We start from the raw sequence: 19297 nt of genomic DNA on the forward strand, positions 1-19297 counted from the left end.
TCAAAAATTATAAAGCTTGATATTCAACTTACTGCCACAAAAATGTTAGTTTTATTTATCAACTAAATATTTCCAAAGAGTCAGCTATGAATGAGAACATCCAAAATTCTCTATTTATTGAAAGTGCATACTATTCTCAGTCCTCAGTAACCTGGAAACATCTGGTGAATTATCACAATGATTTGTGCTTGATAGTAAATTCCTTAATAGGAAATAGTGTGAACTGTAGTTTTTGAATAAACTATTAGTTTAATATTTTGGTCTTAAGGATGTTTTCATCCTATGATAAACTGAAGAATTTGCCAATTTGGACTTGTTCTTATAAGATTTTAATTTTCTCTTGAGAGCCAGAAAAGATGTCTTGTTTCCTATTTGATCTCTTTGGTAGATGGATATACTCTAGGAATGCATTTATCCAGTTTTATTTGGGAATGTGGTATTTCAGTGAGGCAGCTACAAAAGCATCTACAAAGCTTTTCCAAAGAATTGGAAAATTACATCTTCAGATATCAAAGCAGTTTTATAATTTATAGAAACCCTTCTAAAATGAATCTGCATTTATGCCTTCTTAAAGAATGTACTGATTATGATTTACTTTTTTCCCCTGTAATACTCAAGACTCTTTCATTATGAATACAATGGCTGTACTGTTTTACTGTAATTCAGGGATAGTTTTAGGGCCTCCTCAAGAATAAAGGTCCTTCTACTTATGTACCAGATGGTGCTTGTTTGCTAAACATTTTGAGTCTTTTAGTGATTTTAATGTATTCAGACAGATTTTATTGATGATGAGCTATCATGAATTTGATATTTTCTAAATGCTACTTATTGTCACTTTAGCTTTTGCCATTACTGTTAGTGTATCAGCCACGATAACTGCCTCCTTCTTATGATCTTTTGCTGAGTCTAATCTACTACGGACATAGAAACTAGATGTCACATTTACAATCATGTGGTGCAAAATAAGGCTTAATAGACTTTTTGAAATTGATACTCTCATAAACACAGCCAAAGGGCACAGATTTTATGGCAGACTTTGAAAGAAACAACATGGTTTTATTTTTGACTTAGTTGTCATTTTCACTTATATTCCAGCTTGGTGGGATTTCTGAATTGGGGATCCTTGTATAACTGATTTCTTATTCTGTATATTTCTTTTCTGTTTAAGAACATGGAATGAATACATAGCATTTACATTATTTTATATTAGTAGTTAAATTATTCTCTGCAGTTGAATTAATCTGAGGCATTTTATTTTTTCCTAATTGTACAATAGAGCAAAGTTAAAATGGTTTCTTTTAGGAAGCTGTAAATGCTGAGTGTGTAAAAGCATGGCTTCCCTGCTCTGCAGGATGCTTTCACTAGTGTCAGATTTTGTGTTTTGTTCCCCATGCTCTACAACAGATTGTTTACAATTCAAGGAAACCCAAAACTAAAGGCGTGAGATTATTTTAGGGCCTCCAGGCTGGCATAGGGGTTAAGTCTCAGTGCTATCACCAATATAGCATGAGTTTGATATCCTGCCAGGGAGCTAACCCACATATGGCATAGCAGACCTCTCCTATCTCACCTACTCCTCCCCTTAGCAGTGTATTTCAGTAAATTTGCCTGTTCTCCCCACTCTATGGTGAATCCTCTCACTCCCTGCACCTCTGGCGTAGACCTCCGTTCTTCTATGCAGAGTAAAAAAAAAAAAAGAGATGAATTGAAGGGACTCCCAAGAAAAAAGGAGCTGGGTAATGTGTACTTAGGGTGAGTACTCACTAGATTGGGGTTTCATTCTGGAGCAGGCCATATTGGGAGCAAGCCTGTGATAAAGATGCAGGCTAGACGGGGACCTCTAGGAATGGGGTGCTCCTGCGCTTTCCGTGCTTGAAATGGGGACAATGAGGTCACCATTTTCCTTCTTACCGGGCCTTCCGTCTTAGGTGATTTTTGTCAAATTTTTCTATTTAGTTTTATTATTTTTTAAAGATTTATTTATGCATACAAGAGCTGGGGTACAGGCCAGAGACACAGGGGATGAGAGGATTCACCAGAAACAGAGTGGGGAACAGAACAGACAGACTGACTGAAATACACTGCAGTGGGCAAGACTGGAGAGGTCTGCTGCACCATGTGTGTTGCTCCCTGGCTGGTCGGGGATAGAATTCGTGCTGCAGAGGCTGCGAATTACTTCATAGTGTGGTGCTTAACCCCTGGCGCCACCAGGGAGGCCCTATTTATATTAGTTTTCTTTTGTACCAAATGCTAGTAAAATGTGATACCAGGTGTCTTCCCACTTTTAACCTGCTGAATAGTTTAGAAGGATTAGAATGGAGGAAGGCAGTATATTTGCAGCTGACACAAGTGCATCTCAGTCTTTGATGCATTTACTTAGTCATCTTAGCGCGAGGTGCTTTGGATGCTCTAGTAAGAACCCAGGCCTGTTGTTAAGGAGTTTACAGTTCAGTGAGTGGTAGGAAGGACTATGAAGGAAAGACCTAGAGATATTTGAAAGCGCTTAACGACAGAGCCTGACCTGCAAGTGTGTGTAAATGTGTGTGTGTGTGTGTGTGTGTGTGTGTGTGTGTTAAGAGAGGGTGAGGGCAGAGGTGGAATAAGGTGGGATGAGGGAAGAATTCTCTTGAGGAAGTGTGACTGCAGCTGCGACCTAAAGAATAAGTAGATGTTAATTAGGACAGGAAGGGAATGTGCTAAGGCCTGAGGCAGAACTGAAAGAAATCTCTTACTTGGCGCTTTCTAGTAATGAAGTGGGGAATTGGTGGAAAATGAGGTCCCCGAGAGACACAGGTAAGGGGCTGTACCTCTTTGGACCTCACAGGCATGTTTAAGGGTTTTGATTTTAATTCCAAGAGCTTAGAGAGGTAATGTGAACATTACCACAGGTTTCAGAGTCATTGTTTTCCGTTTTAGGGTCTCAGTTGCTTTATGAAATGTGAGGCGGATTAGTCTTTTATGTGCAGGATATCAGTCATCATTCTGTTTTCCACCAAATCCCTGGGTGTACTGTCTGCATGGCCTCTTGCCTTCAATAGCTGCTGTTGAATAAAGGAGTTAATTTCCACTGCTGGAGAATGTTTCTGTGGGAGTGAATTTTAATCTTGCGGCTGCATTCCTGAAGAAGTCTCCTTTTGTTTTCACTAATCTGGATCTGGAAGGGTGTTTTTTTTTTTTTTTTTTTAAATTAATTACTCCAGAAAGGGAAGTCACAGAATTACAAACCCTGATGCTGGAAGTTTTCTTGATACCATTTAGCCTGTTCTTTGGCTTTAAGGCAAAGTGGCAATACTGGCCCACCTTACAGAAGCAGCAGCGGAAGCCTGACCTGGTCTTGCTCTTTGCCTTAGGCGAAAGAGGCATTTGGTGCAAAAGTCTCCTCATACTTGCAGCGTTGTGCACCTGTATATCTCTAAAACCCTAGATAATGTGCCAGAGGATGCAATGAGTTGATAAAGGGGTTTTCTCCTTCCTTTTTGGGCTCAACACATGTTAAACTTTATGAGATAAGTAAACGGCTGTGATGTCAAGATTCCTGCCTTACAAAGTTGCTTTCTGATCTGCAGTTCACCCACTCTGCAGAAATCATAGTGAGTTTCAGGGAGAAGTTTGACCCTTTGCCTAAGGAATCTCTCTGAGGGAGATTCCCCAGCACCCAGACTCCAGAAACACATTGACAGGGCAGAAGGCACTAGATGGAAACATTTGCACTGTTGTGTGGATAACTGTAGTTACAGGCTCTCTAGACTCTTTCTCTTTCTCAAATACTTGAATGAAATAGGTGGATAGGAGAGGGATCAGGGATCAGGTGAGGAATATATTTATATGTGGTAGTCTATAATGTAATGTTATACATACAATATGTAATCCATTATATTTTAGTATTTAATGTATACTATAGTATATCGTATTTTATATATAATGGATAGAGATTTGATGTGATAATAAGATATATGGTATGATAGTGGGAAAAAACTTCTGAAGCCATCTATTTCAGCAGCTTTGTTTGATATAGATGAAGATGTGGAGGCCCAGAGAGGCTGAGATATCAAGCTCAGGATGTTGAGTGAGCAAGTTGAGGCTGGAACTCCTTCCTCCTAATGGACTTTAGTTTTCCCTCAAACTGTCTGACTGATGTTGACATCAGTGTGACTTTTTTTTTTTTTTTGGTAAGGGTTTGAGCAAAAGCTTGGATTTATACCTTGATCTTAGTGTTTGCTGAACATTTGAGGGTTTTTTTTTTAAGTTTCATCATTATAAGTTTCAGCCATAAATAGGAACTTTATCATCTGACTGGAGGGCTGCTGATAATATTCCACTGATGGGAAGAATCAGTGGTATTTTTCCTGATAGGTATTGGTGTAGTTCAGGGGGCTGTGCTGCTCAACTTCATTGAAGTTTCTCTCTGTCTCTGTTTCTCTACCTCTCTTCTCTCTCACTGTGCTTTGGGGGGGGGGGGGTGGAGAGGGTAGGGTGGGTGGATATGGCCATATTAGCATTTTTCACACTGTAGTAAGATTTTTGCTTGTCTTCTCATTAAGTTGTGAGTTCCTTGTGGTTAGTGACTGGTGGTCAGTAAATTTTCATTCAATTTTTTTTAAAGATTTATTTATTTTTGCATACAAGAGCTGGGGTGTAGGCCAGAGGTGTGGAGTGGTGAGTGGATTTACCAGAGACAGAGTGGGGAGCAGAACAGGAGGATTGACTGAAATACACTGCTGAGGGGAGCAGAGGGTGAGACAGGAGAGGTCTGCTGTGCCGTGTGGGTCAGCTCCCTGGCTGGGAATCAAACTTGTGCAGCAGTGGCTGGTGATGCCTTGATAGTGCTGATACTTAACCCCTTGCGCCACGAGGGAGGCCCCTTCATTCAATATTTGAATGAGTGAATGAACAAAAAGTGTCCACAGTGTTGGTAAAGGTAGAGTTGACAAGCCTTAAGAAGTTTTTCATCCTGTTTATGAAGTAGTTATTATTGTTTTGTGTACTATCAGCACTCCTTGATTAGTATGCCAACTGGGAGTGCTTGGAGTAAGTGCTCTTACATTTTGTTGAGTTATTATTGCTTGGAATATAGCTTATCTTCTTGCTGAGGAGTTGAACATTTTCAGATGAAACAGTGTTTTAAACAATGATTCCTCTGGGAATGGACCCACTGAAGTTAGAGTTTGCTAAAAAAAGCAAAACCACAAAATAATGATACATCACAAACTTCCTAAATCTTATGAGAAGACCTAGACATACTGGATATAACAAAAGGCTTCTAGGCTCAATTTCTATTTCTCTTCAAATAGGACTAGATGTTGTAGGTAGCGGGTGGCCCAGTAGAGAGTGGGTGACCCTGGTAAATATTTGCTCTCACCCTGAGCTCCCCTTTCTTCGTCTTCCCCATAAGTAGATGATTCTCCCTCCCCTCCCAGCCCGATTTCAGGACTACAATTGTTTTAATTTCTTTCCTGTTAGAACATGAAAACATAAGATTTTAGCCATTTACACATATGGAATTAAAAATAGATTGACTTTCACTTAATTCATGAGTTTCTTTCTGTTACTGATGTGTAGTAATAAGAGGAAATATTCAAATAGGTAAGGGAGAGTCATCCTTTGTTCATGTATTTATTCTGAGGAGAGAGTTTACTCTGGAACAGTAAAACAATATAACCACAGGGCCTCCCTGTGGTGCAAGGGGTTGAGCACAGCGCTGTGAAGCTGTCCACAGCCTCTGTAGCACGGGTTCGATCCCCAGCCAGCCAGGGAGCTACCCACATGGTGCAGCAGACCTCTCTTGGCTCTCCTGCTGCTCCCCTCAGTAGTATATTTCAGTCGGTCTGGCTGTTCTGTTCCCCACTCTATCTCTGGTGAATTCTCTCACCCCCTGCACCTCTGGCCTGTACCCCAGTTCTTGCATGCATAAATAAATAAATCTTTAAAAAAACAACAACAATATAACCACAGTGTTCCCTGCCCACAAGAGGCCAGCTTCCCCCTCCTTCCCTCCCATAAGAGTGTGACCTCAGGCTTGGTTGTGGTACTGGGAATCTCTGGAAATGGCCAGAATGGAGAAGATGCTGTCCACTGCCTTCAGACTTAAGATGTTCAGCCATACATTTCCTTAATTGTGTCTCTACTGGGCTTATCTATTTCTCCTTCTCTTTCCACTATCCCTGGGGTGATGATCTTCCAATTCTCTTCCTCCTCTACCTTGAGTCCAGCAATTTTGTTCTCCTAACTTGATTCCAGGTGCCCAAGTACATATTTTATACTTTCTAACAGTTTGAAAGTGTCAATTGATTTTTTTATCTTAATGTTTTCCTCTAGTATTTCTAGGTCTGGCTTATCAGTGCTTCCATATTTTTCCACCACTGGTGAGGAAGATTCTAGCAAAGCAGCATGTTGTTGGGAGATGTCTTCTTTGTTCCTGGCATCTTATTTTTATCACTAACTTCAGTGATAACTCGGCATGGTGTCAGCAACTGTGATTATTTTTGTGCCCAATGATCTTGACATTTTAGAAATATATTTAGCTTATTAGAAAACAATACACACAAAACCATATTATTATAAACACATATATATTTTTAGAACTGTATGCACTGGAAGAAAAGAATATATAAAGGACCTTTACAGAGTTTGTTACTTTATTTTTGTAACAGTTCTGACTCTGAGAGAGCTGATCTAAGTTAATCTTGACTGTGCAAAGTTTTTGGAAAAATTTTTTTAGTGTGACTTGAAGCCCATTACTCCTTTTCTGGGATAAAAAAGCTGGCCCTTTGAGCTTCAAATATATGAGGGATCATCTAGGTTAAGATTGCATGTTTCTCTTCCACCCTTAACCTGGGAGTGTAGCTCTCTGACATTTTTATAGCAACCTGTTTCCTTGAGGGAAACATTAGCAGTAAATCAAGACCCTTTTATCTCAAATCATTGCATGTTTCCTTTTTGGCAATTCTGTGTTCTCTCTCTCTCTCTAAAGATTTATTTATTTATAAAAGAACTGGGGTACTGGCCAGAGGAGTGGGAGGGTGAGAGGATTCACCAGAGACAGAGCAGGGAGCAGAACAGGCAGAGGACTGAAAACACTCCTGAGGGGAGCAGCGGGTGAGACAGGAGAGGTCTGCCACGCCATGTGGGTATCTCTCTGGCTGACTGGGAATCGAACCCACACTGCAGAGGCTGTGGACAGCTTCACAGCGCTACGCTCAACCTGCTGCACCACCAGGGAGACCTGTTCTCTCTCTTTTTAATTGGGATAGTATTTGAGTACCCATCAGGTATTGCCATTGTTCTGCTTTTCTTGTCATGAAGACTGTTTGAAGGACAGCTAATTTTAGTGTTATGTGGAATATAAATTCTAAAACATTACCGATATAATGGATAAAATGTACAAGCTTAGTGCTCTTATGTAAGACAAGTGATTATTGCTAGTTTTGATGTAGTATAATGATGTAACTATGATAGTGGAATTTGAGTAGCAAAAAAAAAATTAACCACAAAATAAAGGCATTTTGGGGGATGGATCTTTTATAAACTTGTAGTTTATGGCTTATTTAATTTATGGTACAGGCTAAATTGAATTTGCACCTCCATGAGAAAAATATTCATACTGGAGACTTAGTTGTTGATGTTTTATATTATGAGCAGAACATCCTACTAAGTGCATAAGGTATTAGATACAATCTCTGAGTGAGAGGTTTACATGTAGTTGGGCAGGTCGGGCCCATACATAAGATAATTCATGGTGTGTGATAATCTGTGTAATACCCGAATGGCTCAGCTGCTACACTTTGGGAATTTGCGAGACGCATAGTGTTGTCTAAGTGTGATTGGAAAGGCTGTATAAAAGGAGAAGGGAGGATTAGAACTGGATTTTGAGGAAGCTACAGGTAATGAATGAGAAAAGAGTGTTTCAGGCCACGAGACCAATGTGATCATAGGCTTGGATTAAGAATATGCATAGGGCCTCGCTGGTGGTGAAAGGGATTAAGTCTCAGCACTATGAAGCTATGGGCATGAGTTTGATTCCTGGCTAGGGAACTGACCCACATGGTACAGCAGACCTCTCCTGTCTCACCTGCTATTCCCCTCAGCAGTGTGTTTCGTCAGTCTGCTTGTTCTGTTCCCCACTCTGTCTCTGGTGAATCCTCTCACCCCCTGCACCTCTGTCCTGCACCTCAGCTCTTGTATGCATAAATAAATAAATCCTAAAAAAAAAAGACTATGCATGGAGTACTTGAGAATGAGGAATGTTCATATTTGTTAGAATGAAGCTTCCATATGGGACCTGTAGGAGATGTGTTCAGCCTGAAAGTGAAAGATGTGACGTGTAGGACTTTGATTGCTGGACCAAGTAATCATTCTGAAGGGAATGAGGAACCATTAAATCTTTTTGAATAGTGGGAGGATATATGAGAGTTTACGAAGATTAATCTCTAGAGTGGAATGTAGGGTGATTGAGCATGAGGAAGAGACAATTTAAACAGTAAAGATGTGAGATGAAGATTTAGACTTTTGTTGTTAAAGTAGGAATGGATAAAGAAGGGGTTGCTTGGAATGTTAGCCAATTTGATATATGAGAATTCAGTTAGGATTTATTTGTGTCCTATTGTGGTTGGGAGATTCATGCCTGAGCTACTGGGAGAAGCAAAATATTTTTACTCTGGAGGGCAGATTAGAAGGAAAATGGGTTGAGTTTTATACATTCTGAGTTCCCAGTGTTGGAGGGATCTGTAGATTTGAGGTCCGTTAGGCAGTTGAAGATGAAAAAGACTGTGATGGGTCTCCAGCGTAGGAGCAATCTCTTTTCCACTGGGTTCTTAGTTAAACACTTGACATTGGAGGGGCGAGATCTCATGAGTGTTGTATTCTGAAGATGTAATGAGGTACACAGAGGGAGGTGAGCCAGCATATCATATAATACAGGAAGTTGAGGCAGAACGAAACTGAAAAAAAGACCACTGAGTTTAAGATATTTGAAGCACCATTTGAATGGCAGAGTTGCAGTTCGAACCCAGAGCTCATGAATATGACTAAGTAGATCTGTAAAGAAACGAACCGAGGACATGTCAGCCACGTACATATTATGGTTGTGGTGGTCCTTTTCATGCCTGCTTCTCAATCCTTTTAACATCCTGTCAAGGAGATAAATGGAGGTGGGACTTAAAGCTGTTTAATTGGTTCTCAGTTAACAGACCAGTTACAATAACTGGATGGCGTTAGTAGGGTGATACAATTATTTGGATTACTATGAATCAATGATGTGCTGACCTTTCTCCCTGAAGATAATAAAAATTTGATTATCACCTTAATTGAAAATAAAAATAAGCACTGATGTTTCTAGAAACTATATTTCTACTACTAACTACTGCTTTTAAAAAAAATCTCAGTTTCTATGCAGATTTTGGACCTCTGAACTTGGCAATGGTGTACAGATACTGCTGTAAACTAAACAAGAAACTAAAAGTGAGTATTGTAGTGTTGATTACATTTTGGTATTGAAAATCTGAACTGTGAAATCTGATCGGGGATTGCTGTGCACACACCATTTACTTAGGTAATTTTGATCTTTGGAAATTTATGTGAGTAGTTCACCTAGAAGTTGAAATTGATCCTCCTGATTACCCCACAAAGGACATGTTAACCTCTTTCATTTTTCAGGATGAATTGAAATATGAGCTGAATGAAGTCATTGGAATAGCGAGCTAAGAAAGAAAGCACAAATCCTTTCAGGTTGTCATTAATGAGTCTCTATCAAATTCCCTTCTAGAATGATTTTTCTGGAAGCCTCAGGTCTGCTTCTAGACACTGATATCAGGTGATAAAAGAACTCATTACTGTCTGGTAGGACCTGTGGAACATAAATTTTTTCTGTCAGATTGAGATTGAAATTTTGGCATATTTCTTGAATGTCGTCTCCCTAGTTTTAACAGCCAGGTGAGACAGATGAACTAGCAGTAGAGCATGAACTTTCCATGTGCTTAGAATTTGGGTCATACATTTAGTGTTCCTCCATATTTTTGATTTTATAGGGGTGCCCAGTTTCATTTTTTGTACTTACATGTGAATTTTAACACATGGCATTTTTTTTCAAACTCTCCAGTTTCGTTAAAGATACTTTCCACAAATAATCATGGTATTTCAGGCAGAACAGTGCCAGACAAGTATTAACAGTCTACAACAACTTTCAAACTTCCCTCTCCTATGGACTATCAAAATCAGAATACCACCCTGAGGCCCAGGGAAGTCTTCACTTGATGTTCTGACCAGGGGAAGTTTTGAGTGAGGGTTGACATATTACACTTCACATGTTGTTTAGCAACTTTTTACAGCCAACCCTGACTTTTGGGAAATGAAACACAAATGGACAGAATTATCATCTGATGATCCTCAGTATTGAACCACTTCTCTTTGGAGGGATGCCATCTCGATGGTGCTGGAAAGTCCAGAGTGCTTGATATAACCACTTTTTTTTGAAGTCACTTCTCAACAGGTCTGTGGGTTTAAGGGAACCAAGTCTATGCTGAAGGCAGAGAGGGAGAAGAGAACATAAAAATGAGTTTTAGTTTTTCTCCATCTATAAGGTGTTTGTGCCAAAGTGACTAATATGTGCCAGCATCCAGGTACCCCTTCTCCTGGGAATCAAGAGGAACTCGAAGGGAAAAGTGTTTTTCCCCCCTTAACCCAGCTGGGGCCTCCCTGGTGGTGCAAGGGGTTAAGTCTCAGCACTATTAAGCTATTGGAAGATCAATCCCCAGCCAGGGAGCTAACCCACATGGCGCTGCAGACCTCTCATGTCTTGTCCACTGCTCCCCTCAGCAGTGTATTTCAGTAGATCTGACTGTTCTGCTCCCCACTCTGTCTCTGGTGAATCCTCTCACCCTCCTCACCTCTGGCCTATACCACAGCTCTTGTATGCATAAATAAATAAATTTAAAAAAACAACAAAAATTAACCCAGCTGATATCCAGGAGATATTCAATTAGTGACTAATGCTCTTCCCTCCCAAACAATTAAGTGTTCTGAATGCAAACATCAAACCCTAAAAAACAGAACAGATTTTTCATTTTTCTGAAAGTTGATAAAGCATTTCAGACTGTACACTCAGCAGAAGTTACCGACAAAGTCATGCCTTTCCCTGGTCTGCTTTGGCATCTCTGTTTTCTGCAGGATAATTCCCTTCATTGCAAGCATCAGCTTTCTTCTTTTTCCAATTGGGTCCTATCTCTCCCTTCTTTGCAGGGGCCTTTTTAGATTTCAGCCCTGGCTTTGGAGGAACACTTAGATAACCTTGTGGATTTTCTCTGTGGCTTGTTCTTCACCTTGGCATTACTTCCTTTGGTAGCCCCTTTAGCTTTTATCTTGTGCATGATGGTGATGGGCGTGATGGATGCAGAATGTGGGTGCTGGTCTGGGGGATGCAGCAGACCAGCTTGGGTTGGTCCAGGGTTCATTCTTCACACTGCTACTTCCTCTCCGCCCACACCCTTCAACTCTAGGCTGGTGTGATAAAAAGTGACCCCTACCTGGCCTCCGAGTTTTCCTAGACTTATTTCATCACATAGAAATGTCTGTCCTTTTCTCCCAGTTTTCTAAATAAGCATCTTAAATGTCATGTTTCGGTTTGGAAGGTAAAATACTGCACAGCATGATTTAAGGATAAGAGCTAAATAATCCTGGGCTGTTTTTTTCCCCCCCTGGGAAAAATGTTACTGATGTGACATAGTACTATGCCTTGTATATATTATTTTTTGATTTGCTTCATCATTTTTTTATTTGAATGATTTTAATTGTACTTAGGTATAAAGGAATCGATGATGGAGAATTTCCATCGAATGTGTTTTGTTTATGAATTCACAGATTTTTGCTGTTGATCTCAATGTACTAAATGGTCATGGAATGATACCAAAGAGAGATCTTTAGTCAGTAATCATGTAACATAAGATGTTGCCAGCAACTTTTCTAGAAATTAATTTCTATTATCTGACAAGATGTATGCAAATTCCCTTAACTAACTTGGTCTACATTTTTCACAATTGAGAACATTCCCTGTAATTCAGAAAATGAAATTGATATATTTGTATTCACTAGGGAAAAGAGTTTAATAACTATAATAATAGGCTCATATACCCATCATTTCAATAATTTTGAACTGTCAAAGCATCCTGCTAATTTTCATGTTGTTGGTAATAGTCCATTGTTTGAGGATGTTTATACTAAACTGAAAACAAAAATTCCTTTCCTACTACACAGACACCAATAACAGTATAAATTCAAGCCTCAGTTTGCAAATTCATAATAATTTAGTGATGGAATTAAAAGCAATAGAGTATGTAATGTGCAGGTTTTGTGCAACTGTTGATAGCTTCTAAAATATTAAATTTTTCACTTTAGTTATTCTTTATATTTATGTTTTGCTTTCTATGTCATGAATGTAGATGCCATCTTTTATGAATGCAACTTGTCTTTTTCATTAAAGAACATTTTGTTTCATGTAATCAGTAAACTTTGGTATGATATTAAAAAATGCACTTTTAATGAGTTAGCAAGGGAAGGATGGTTCATAAATGAGCTGTTCTTCCTTTTGAGTACCTAGGAATTTCTTTGCTTTCTTCATTAGTTGGTATGTAGTTGGCATAAACTGGGTATCAAAACTAACAACTTGGGACGTGACTACTATCTTGAGTGGTAGAAGGGAAAGGAATCATTATTAGGAAAAAAAAAATAAAGTTTCTGGCTTGACTCAGTGATTACTTATATCAGTTACACAAGACTAGATGAATAGAGTTAAGGTTATTTTTCTGCCATATTCTGTATTAAATAATACACAAGGATATATTTGGATTTGTCTTCATTTATAAAGCTTTCTTTCAACATTATGAAAGTTTAATAAAGTCAAACAGTACCTCCTATTCATTTCAGTAGATAGGTAATCTGTTGGATTTTAGAATGCCATTGTTAGCTTTAGTAATTACTGGGCATCCTGTTACTTGCCGAAGGAACAAATTTTTGAAACCAAATGTTAGTAAGTTGGGTATCTCAACGAAGTACGCCATCTAGAATCTGTTTTAGGAGAAACCGTATTTATCAATTCAAGGCTTGTGGTTGCTTTAGCCTTGTGAAATCTGTTACTTCAGCTATAAATTGCGGATTATAGAGCTCTCAGATTGGTGGATAATAATGAAAAGAGCTGTGTGAATCTTGAAGTCCTACACATAAGAAAGTCACTAGTGTAACATATTTGAATTTTGTTAGGAAATATGATACAGTTCTTCAACAAAGTTTATAAATATCTTCTCAACTTCATAACTATTATTCCAATACAAAGCTGTTCATTATAACTTTAGGAATCTAAACGGCCATTTAGTCCAGCCTCCTTATTTTATAGGCGCAAAATGGGAGGCCTGGGAGAGGCATGTGAGTTTCAAGGCTGCTAGATAAAGTCAGGGCTAGATTTCATGACTTTTTTTTTTTTAAAAAAAAAAAGATTATTTACTTATACAAGCACTAGGTACAGTCAGAAGCGCGGGAGGGTGAGAGAATTCACCAGAGCCAGAGCGGGGAACAGAACAGGCAGACTGACGAAGTACACTGCTGAGGGGAGCTGCGGGTGGCCAGAGAGGTCTGTGCACCATGTGGGACACTTGCCGGTGGCCAGGGATGGAACCAGCGCTGCAGAGGCTGTGGGCAGCTTCTCAACCCAGCGCTCAACCGCTGCGCCACCAAGGGAGGACCGATTTCATGACTCTTGCCTGCATTCTTCTCTTTTTTTTTTTTTTAATTTTGCGTAGAAGAACTGGGTTGTAGGCCAGAGGTGTGGGGGATGAGAGGATTCACCAGAGACAGAGTGGGGAGCAGAACAGGTGGGTTTTACTGAAATACACTGCTAAGGCGAGCAGTGGACGAGACAGGAGAGGTCTGCTGTGCCATATGTGGGTAGCTCCCTGGCTGGGGATTAATCTCAGGCTGTGGCATTGATAGTGCTGAGACTTAATCTGTAGGCCACCAGGGAGGCCCCCTTGACTGCATTATTCATGCTCTTTCTCTCCACCTTTGGTGGTAGCCGTAGCCTCTGGATTATAATCTCCACAAACTCACGGAACTGCTCCAACTGACTTCACCTTGTTGTCCTCGAGTGGCTTTGAGTTTCTTCGGCCTCTTTTGACTGTTACTGACACTCCAGCTGCTTTGCTTCAAGGATTCAGACTCCAGGATTTCCTACTTTGAATGTAGCCTTCTTTTTATACCCCCTGCTACCCCCCGCTCCCCAACAGCTGCATCTCTCTTACCTTCATGTTGTCTCTAGACCTTTAGGCTCCCTGTTTTCTATGTACATGACCTCCCTGCTGATGTCTGTAGCCTACAGTAGGCCATGGTCACTCATTTTAGATCTCTAGTATTGATGAATTGGAGTTACCTGTTTGCATCTATTTTTCTCAGTAGACTGTGAGCTCCTGAAGGATAGAGGCATACGTTATGACTTTGTGTTCTCAGTGCCCAGCTCAGAAACTTCCATTGACTGTATCATCATCCTTGAATTAAAAATCTTCTTTTATCCTTTTGCTTCTAGAGGTTTCAGTATAGTCTCTCCTCAGCATGTTTGCATTCTAGCTCTGTGGTTATTCCTTTGCTTTCTCAAAGGTTTTGCTTTTGTACTCAGACTGCAGTAGTGGTATCTTAAACATCAAATCTGAGGGCATTTACTTGATCCTCAAACTCTCTACCTCTCTGAATAGTTTTCTTTTTAAAAAAGATTTATTTATTTTATGCATACAAGAGCTGGGCACAGGCCAGAGATGCAGGTGGGTGAGAGGATCCACCAGAGACAGAGCGGGGAGCAGAACAGGCAGATGGACCAAAGACACTGCTGAGGGGAGCAGTGGGCATGACAGGAGAGGTCTGCCGCACCATGTGGGTATCTTTCTGGCTGGCCAGGGATCAAACTCGTGCTGCAGAGGTCACAGACCGCCCCATAGTGCGGTGCTTAACCCCTTGCACCCAGCAGGGAGGCCCTCTCTGAATTATTTGGTACTATTTTCACCAAAAACAGCTTCTTAGAATTCTTTTACTGTGTGGTTCTTAGCTCCTTGAGGTATTATTTATTTTCTACTTTGGAAATTTTTATTTCTTTCAATAAAGCTTTTGTGATTCCTCTCCCCCTTTATTTGAGATCTTACGTAGATAGGTAATGTTTTAGAGTACATTTTATTACATACCTAAACTTCTTTTTTTTTAAAGATTTATTTATTTATGCATGCAAGAGCTGGGGTATAGGCCAGAAGAGTGTGTGTGTGTGTGGGGGGGGGGTGGTGAGAGGATTCACCAGAGCCAGAGTGGGGAACAGAACAGGCAGACTGACCGAAATACACTGCTGAGGGGAGCAGTGGGTGAAACAGGAGAGATCTGCTGTGCCATGTGGGTTGCTCCCTTGTTGGCCGGGGGATTGAACTCATGCGGCAGAGGCTGCGAAGAGCCTCACAGGCTGCATCTCAATCCCTTGCTTCACCAGGGAACCCCCAACTTCTTAATTTTTATATGTCAAAAGGTATTTTTTTCAAGTTGACAATTTATTGCTATTTGTGTGTGTGAGTGTGTTTGTGTATGTGTGTATATATTTGTCAGTATGGATCCTATTCCTGGCTTTCTTAGTTCTTTTTTAAATTGACATGTAATTGACATCCATGCCCAGTGGCCATAGCTTTAATTATATTGATTAGAATAAAAAATTATTATTCATCAAACAGCTACTTAGATTAAAAAATCAAAAATAAAACTGCCATTAACAACAAAAACCCCTCTTGTTTGTTTTAAACTACAGTCTAAAAAGTATAAGTACTAAGGATTATTCAGCTTGCTTTTTTTGTGGTCAATAATTACTCTAATGAAGAGAGCAGTCAAAAAAGGGAAGTTTTTTTTTGAAGTAAGAACAATTTTGCATATTAATTTATGTAAAATGCCATCAATGATTGATAGACTAGAGCAGGAATTATTAATCTGCTATTTCAAGGAGCCCATAGACCTTTGAAATTACACATAAAATGTTGTATGTATTTACATTTTACTTCTGAGAGAATTCCTAACTTTGATCAAGTTTTCAAAGGGATTCTTGGCACAGACATTGTTAAGACCACCTTGCTGGAATATCAGGGATTGGAAAAGAGAAAGATAAAGCAGAATATTTCCCCAAACATAATCAATTAAAAAAAATCTTTGAATTACTGATATAATAATCTGTAACGTTTATAAACATCTTATGGTTGAATCTGCTTTTCCTGAAATAGCCAACACAGTTTTAACTGTTGATTTTACTTTCTTCAGAGAAAAATAAAATCTCTGGGGTGGGGGGGGGGGAGAATCTGTCTCACTAAAAAAAGGAGACCTTTTGTAGGGCAGTGATTTTAAACGATATACCTGCTTATGAATCAACAGAACAATTACAGAACAATCTCGAGGATTGTTTTTAAAAGGTTTAAGAGAATATGGGCAGAAATGGTGTCTAAGCTATACAAAACATCCCACATCACCCTTTCATGGTAAAAGGAGGAGGGTGGGCCTGGTAAAATGGGTGATTATATTGAAGTGCTGAAAGTACCTGGCAGATGGTGGGGCTCAGAGAATGTCCTTGTTGCTTAATCAATCAGTGCAGTAATCCTAGCTGGTAACTAGGCACCTGCCATGGTGTCAGGTGGTTGTACACAAGAACTCTTTTGATATAATGATCAGACCACCTTCTCGTTACAACGACACAACATTTCGAGATTTCTTCATGAGATTATCTTCTGTTTCAGGTTTATGGGTTTTTTTTTGGGGGGGGAGAGGAGAACAAGCTACATTCTGGGGACAGTTCATGTAGTTTAAAGAGGTTTTGAGTGTTCTAAAGCAGTGTGAACTCGCTTGGTGGTGAGCATACTGAGTTTGTAAGACATGGAGCCCTTCAGAAATATTTAGCCACGATCCGCTTTCTTAGAGAATCCCAAATGCCCTCAACTATATTATAAAATATCTTTTTTTTTTAAAGATTTACTTATTTATACAAGAACTGGGGTACACAGGCCAGATGCGCGGGAGGGTGAGAGGATTCACCAGAGCTGGGAACAGAACAGGCAGTCCGACGAAATACACTGCCGAGGGGAGCAGCGGCTGAGACAGGAGAGGTCTGCTGTGCCATGTGGGTTTCTCCCCAGCCGGCTGGGATCTAACCTGTGCTGTAGAGGACGGCTTCACAGTGCGGTGCTCAACCGCCTGAGCCACCAGGGAGGCCCTATATTATAAAATATCTTTATGAGCAACTTTTCTTTGACATGTGAACTTCTCTACTTTAACCAGATGTGCCATGTTATTAAAGAAGTTTATTGGGTTTGAAACAGCATGTACCATTCAGAGACATCTTTTTCTTTATAAGGAAATCGTTCAACTTGTCTTATTCTAGCTCTCAATGAAAACATAAACCATATTTTGTTTTGTACAGCCAAAGAAAATTTTCAAGAATATCCCTTTCCTGGGAAAGTTGGAGGTAAAACATGTAGAGGTCATGGCTGCTCACAGGAAGACCTGTTCATTTTATGGCTTTTGCAATGAGATGACCACTGTTTGCTATGGAGGCGCTGATTGCTGCGGCCATTGTTGGGCTAGCCTAGTCACCTGTAAGATGCCTTGGTCACTTTCATCCCTGTGCTGTACTTAGTCTGACCACTGTCATTGGCAAAGTTTGCTTGTTTAGGAAAGTGCATGGGCTCTGTTTTTTATTAAAGAGCGTGTTATCCAGACCGCATTCATTTCTTCCTTAGCGCAATCAGAATGATTCACACAGCTATGTGAAATGTGGTGTTCTAACCAAATGACTTAAAGATTTTACTTTTGAGCATGGCAAACGACTGCTTAAAAATCTGTGTTTTTTAAAAATTGACTATTAACTCTTCTTTTTTGGCTTTGAGCTCAACTGCGTTACCTTTCGTTTGTCAATGGTGGAAGAGTTTGTGATCTCCAGTCCTAAGCTGGACACGTGCATGTCATCATCATCCCGCCAGAGCCGAGGCTATGTGTGATTTGTGTAGCATGCCATCATTTTCTCTTTCTGAGTGGCTGTGACTCATTTTTCACAAGGAGTGACGCCATGAGAACGCAACCTTTCACATAGCTTTCCTTTGCCAGACAGAAAATGTCTGGGGTCAGTACTTCATTTTAACTTGTATTGTTTTATTGTTGCACTTTGGATTATAAGCACGTTAAACATTTATATGCTGCATTACACTCTTATGATTTATGTAAGATGCTAAAACAGACTCTCAGGTAAGCAGTATAGGTCTGGACATTTTTGTAGGTTTGATTATGTTAATTTATAGATACTCAATTCTGAACGCTTATTTTTTTTTAACCTTCTTAAATTAAACAATTATTTAAGTACCAGTAATTATGATCTTTCCTTTGGTCCTTGCTGTGTGTGAATGCATCCTTGGGTATTTTTTTCCCTTTGTAATAAGCCTTGGCCAGATTTTCCCCTTATTTAAATAATCTAGACTGTGAGCACTTAGGAGGCTGGAGGCTGGGGTTCCATTCCCGTTGTTACCACATATCTCAGCACTGGGCTTGACCCACAGTTACTGCTCAATTTATTCTGATAGAACCAATGGCATTTTCTTCAGCACCACCTCCCAGCACCCACATTCAGTAAACTGGTTGATTATGGACTACATTCAGTCTTTGGATATATTTTGTTGAGGGTGAATGCTATTTAAGATTTTTGAATTCATGATCAACATCTGTAATTTGTGAAATTTTAAAAAAATTCTGGGCTTCTGGCTTCTTTTACATATTTCAGTATTTGATTTTGGGTCCAGATTCATATATAGGAGCAGCAGGTAGGAGCTAGGTCTGCTTTAGATAGGTTATGCTTTTTTAATTAGCCCATAGATCCACTTCATATTCTTGGTGCCTAATAACACTTGAATTTTGAACCTTTGGAATAAATGCCATTTAAGGCAGCTTAGTTACCAAATCACTAAGGAAACTTATTCCTAAGGTGTTATCATTTGGATTGCATGAATTTACAAATTGTAATAAAGTTTTGTAAGGAATTTGGGGAAATGTATTTTTTATAACATGCTTTTAAAAGCATATGACCTGATTTGGATTTTTTAAGAATTTAAATGTCTATTGGGACTACTTGACTAGATGGACAGTATTTTAGGATTTATGTGGGGCCAGTCATATTTCTATGCAGCTCTTTTCCAAAACTGAGCACTATTTTTCTGTAGTAGATTTCAATATGTGGGCCCTGGAACATCAGCTTTACTAAGGAACCTGTTAG

General features: G+C 39.6%; 1 protein-coding gene across 3 annotated transcripts in view; it reads left to right on the forward strand.

The window, feature by feature from the left end:
- CDC14A (cell division cycle 14A) overlaps window positions 1–19297 on the forward strand; it is a gene marked incomplete at both ends in the record, with an annotated part of 137184 nt that overhangs the window by 8706 nt on the left and 109181 nt on the right. For 2 of the 3 annotated variants that reach the window (XM_084241616.1, XM_084241617.1), the window contains one exon: window positions 9381–9456. In XM_084241616.1, the coding sequence (XP_084097742.1) occupies window positions 9381–9456 (76 nt within the window). Of the gene's footprint in view, window positions 1–9380; window positions 9457–17458; window positions 17504–19297 lie in introns of all 3 variants that reach the window. The other variant, XM_084241615.1, reaches the window with a different exon arrangement.

This window comes from Talpa europaea, assembly GCF_964194135.1.
Source record: "Talpa europaea genome assembly, chromosome: 9".
NCBI classification, from domain to species: Eukaryota; Metazoa; Chordata; class Mammalia; order Eulipotyphla; family Talpidae; genus Talpa; species Talpa europaea.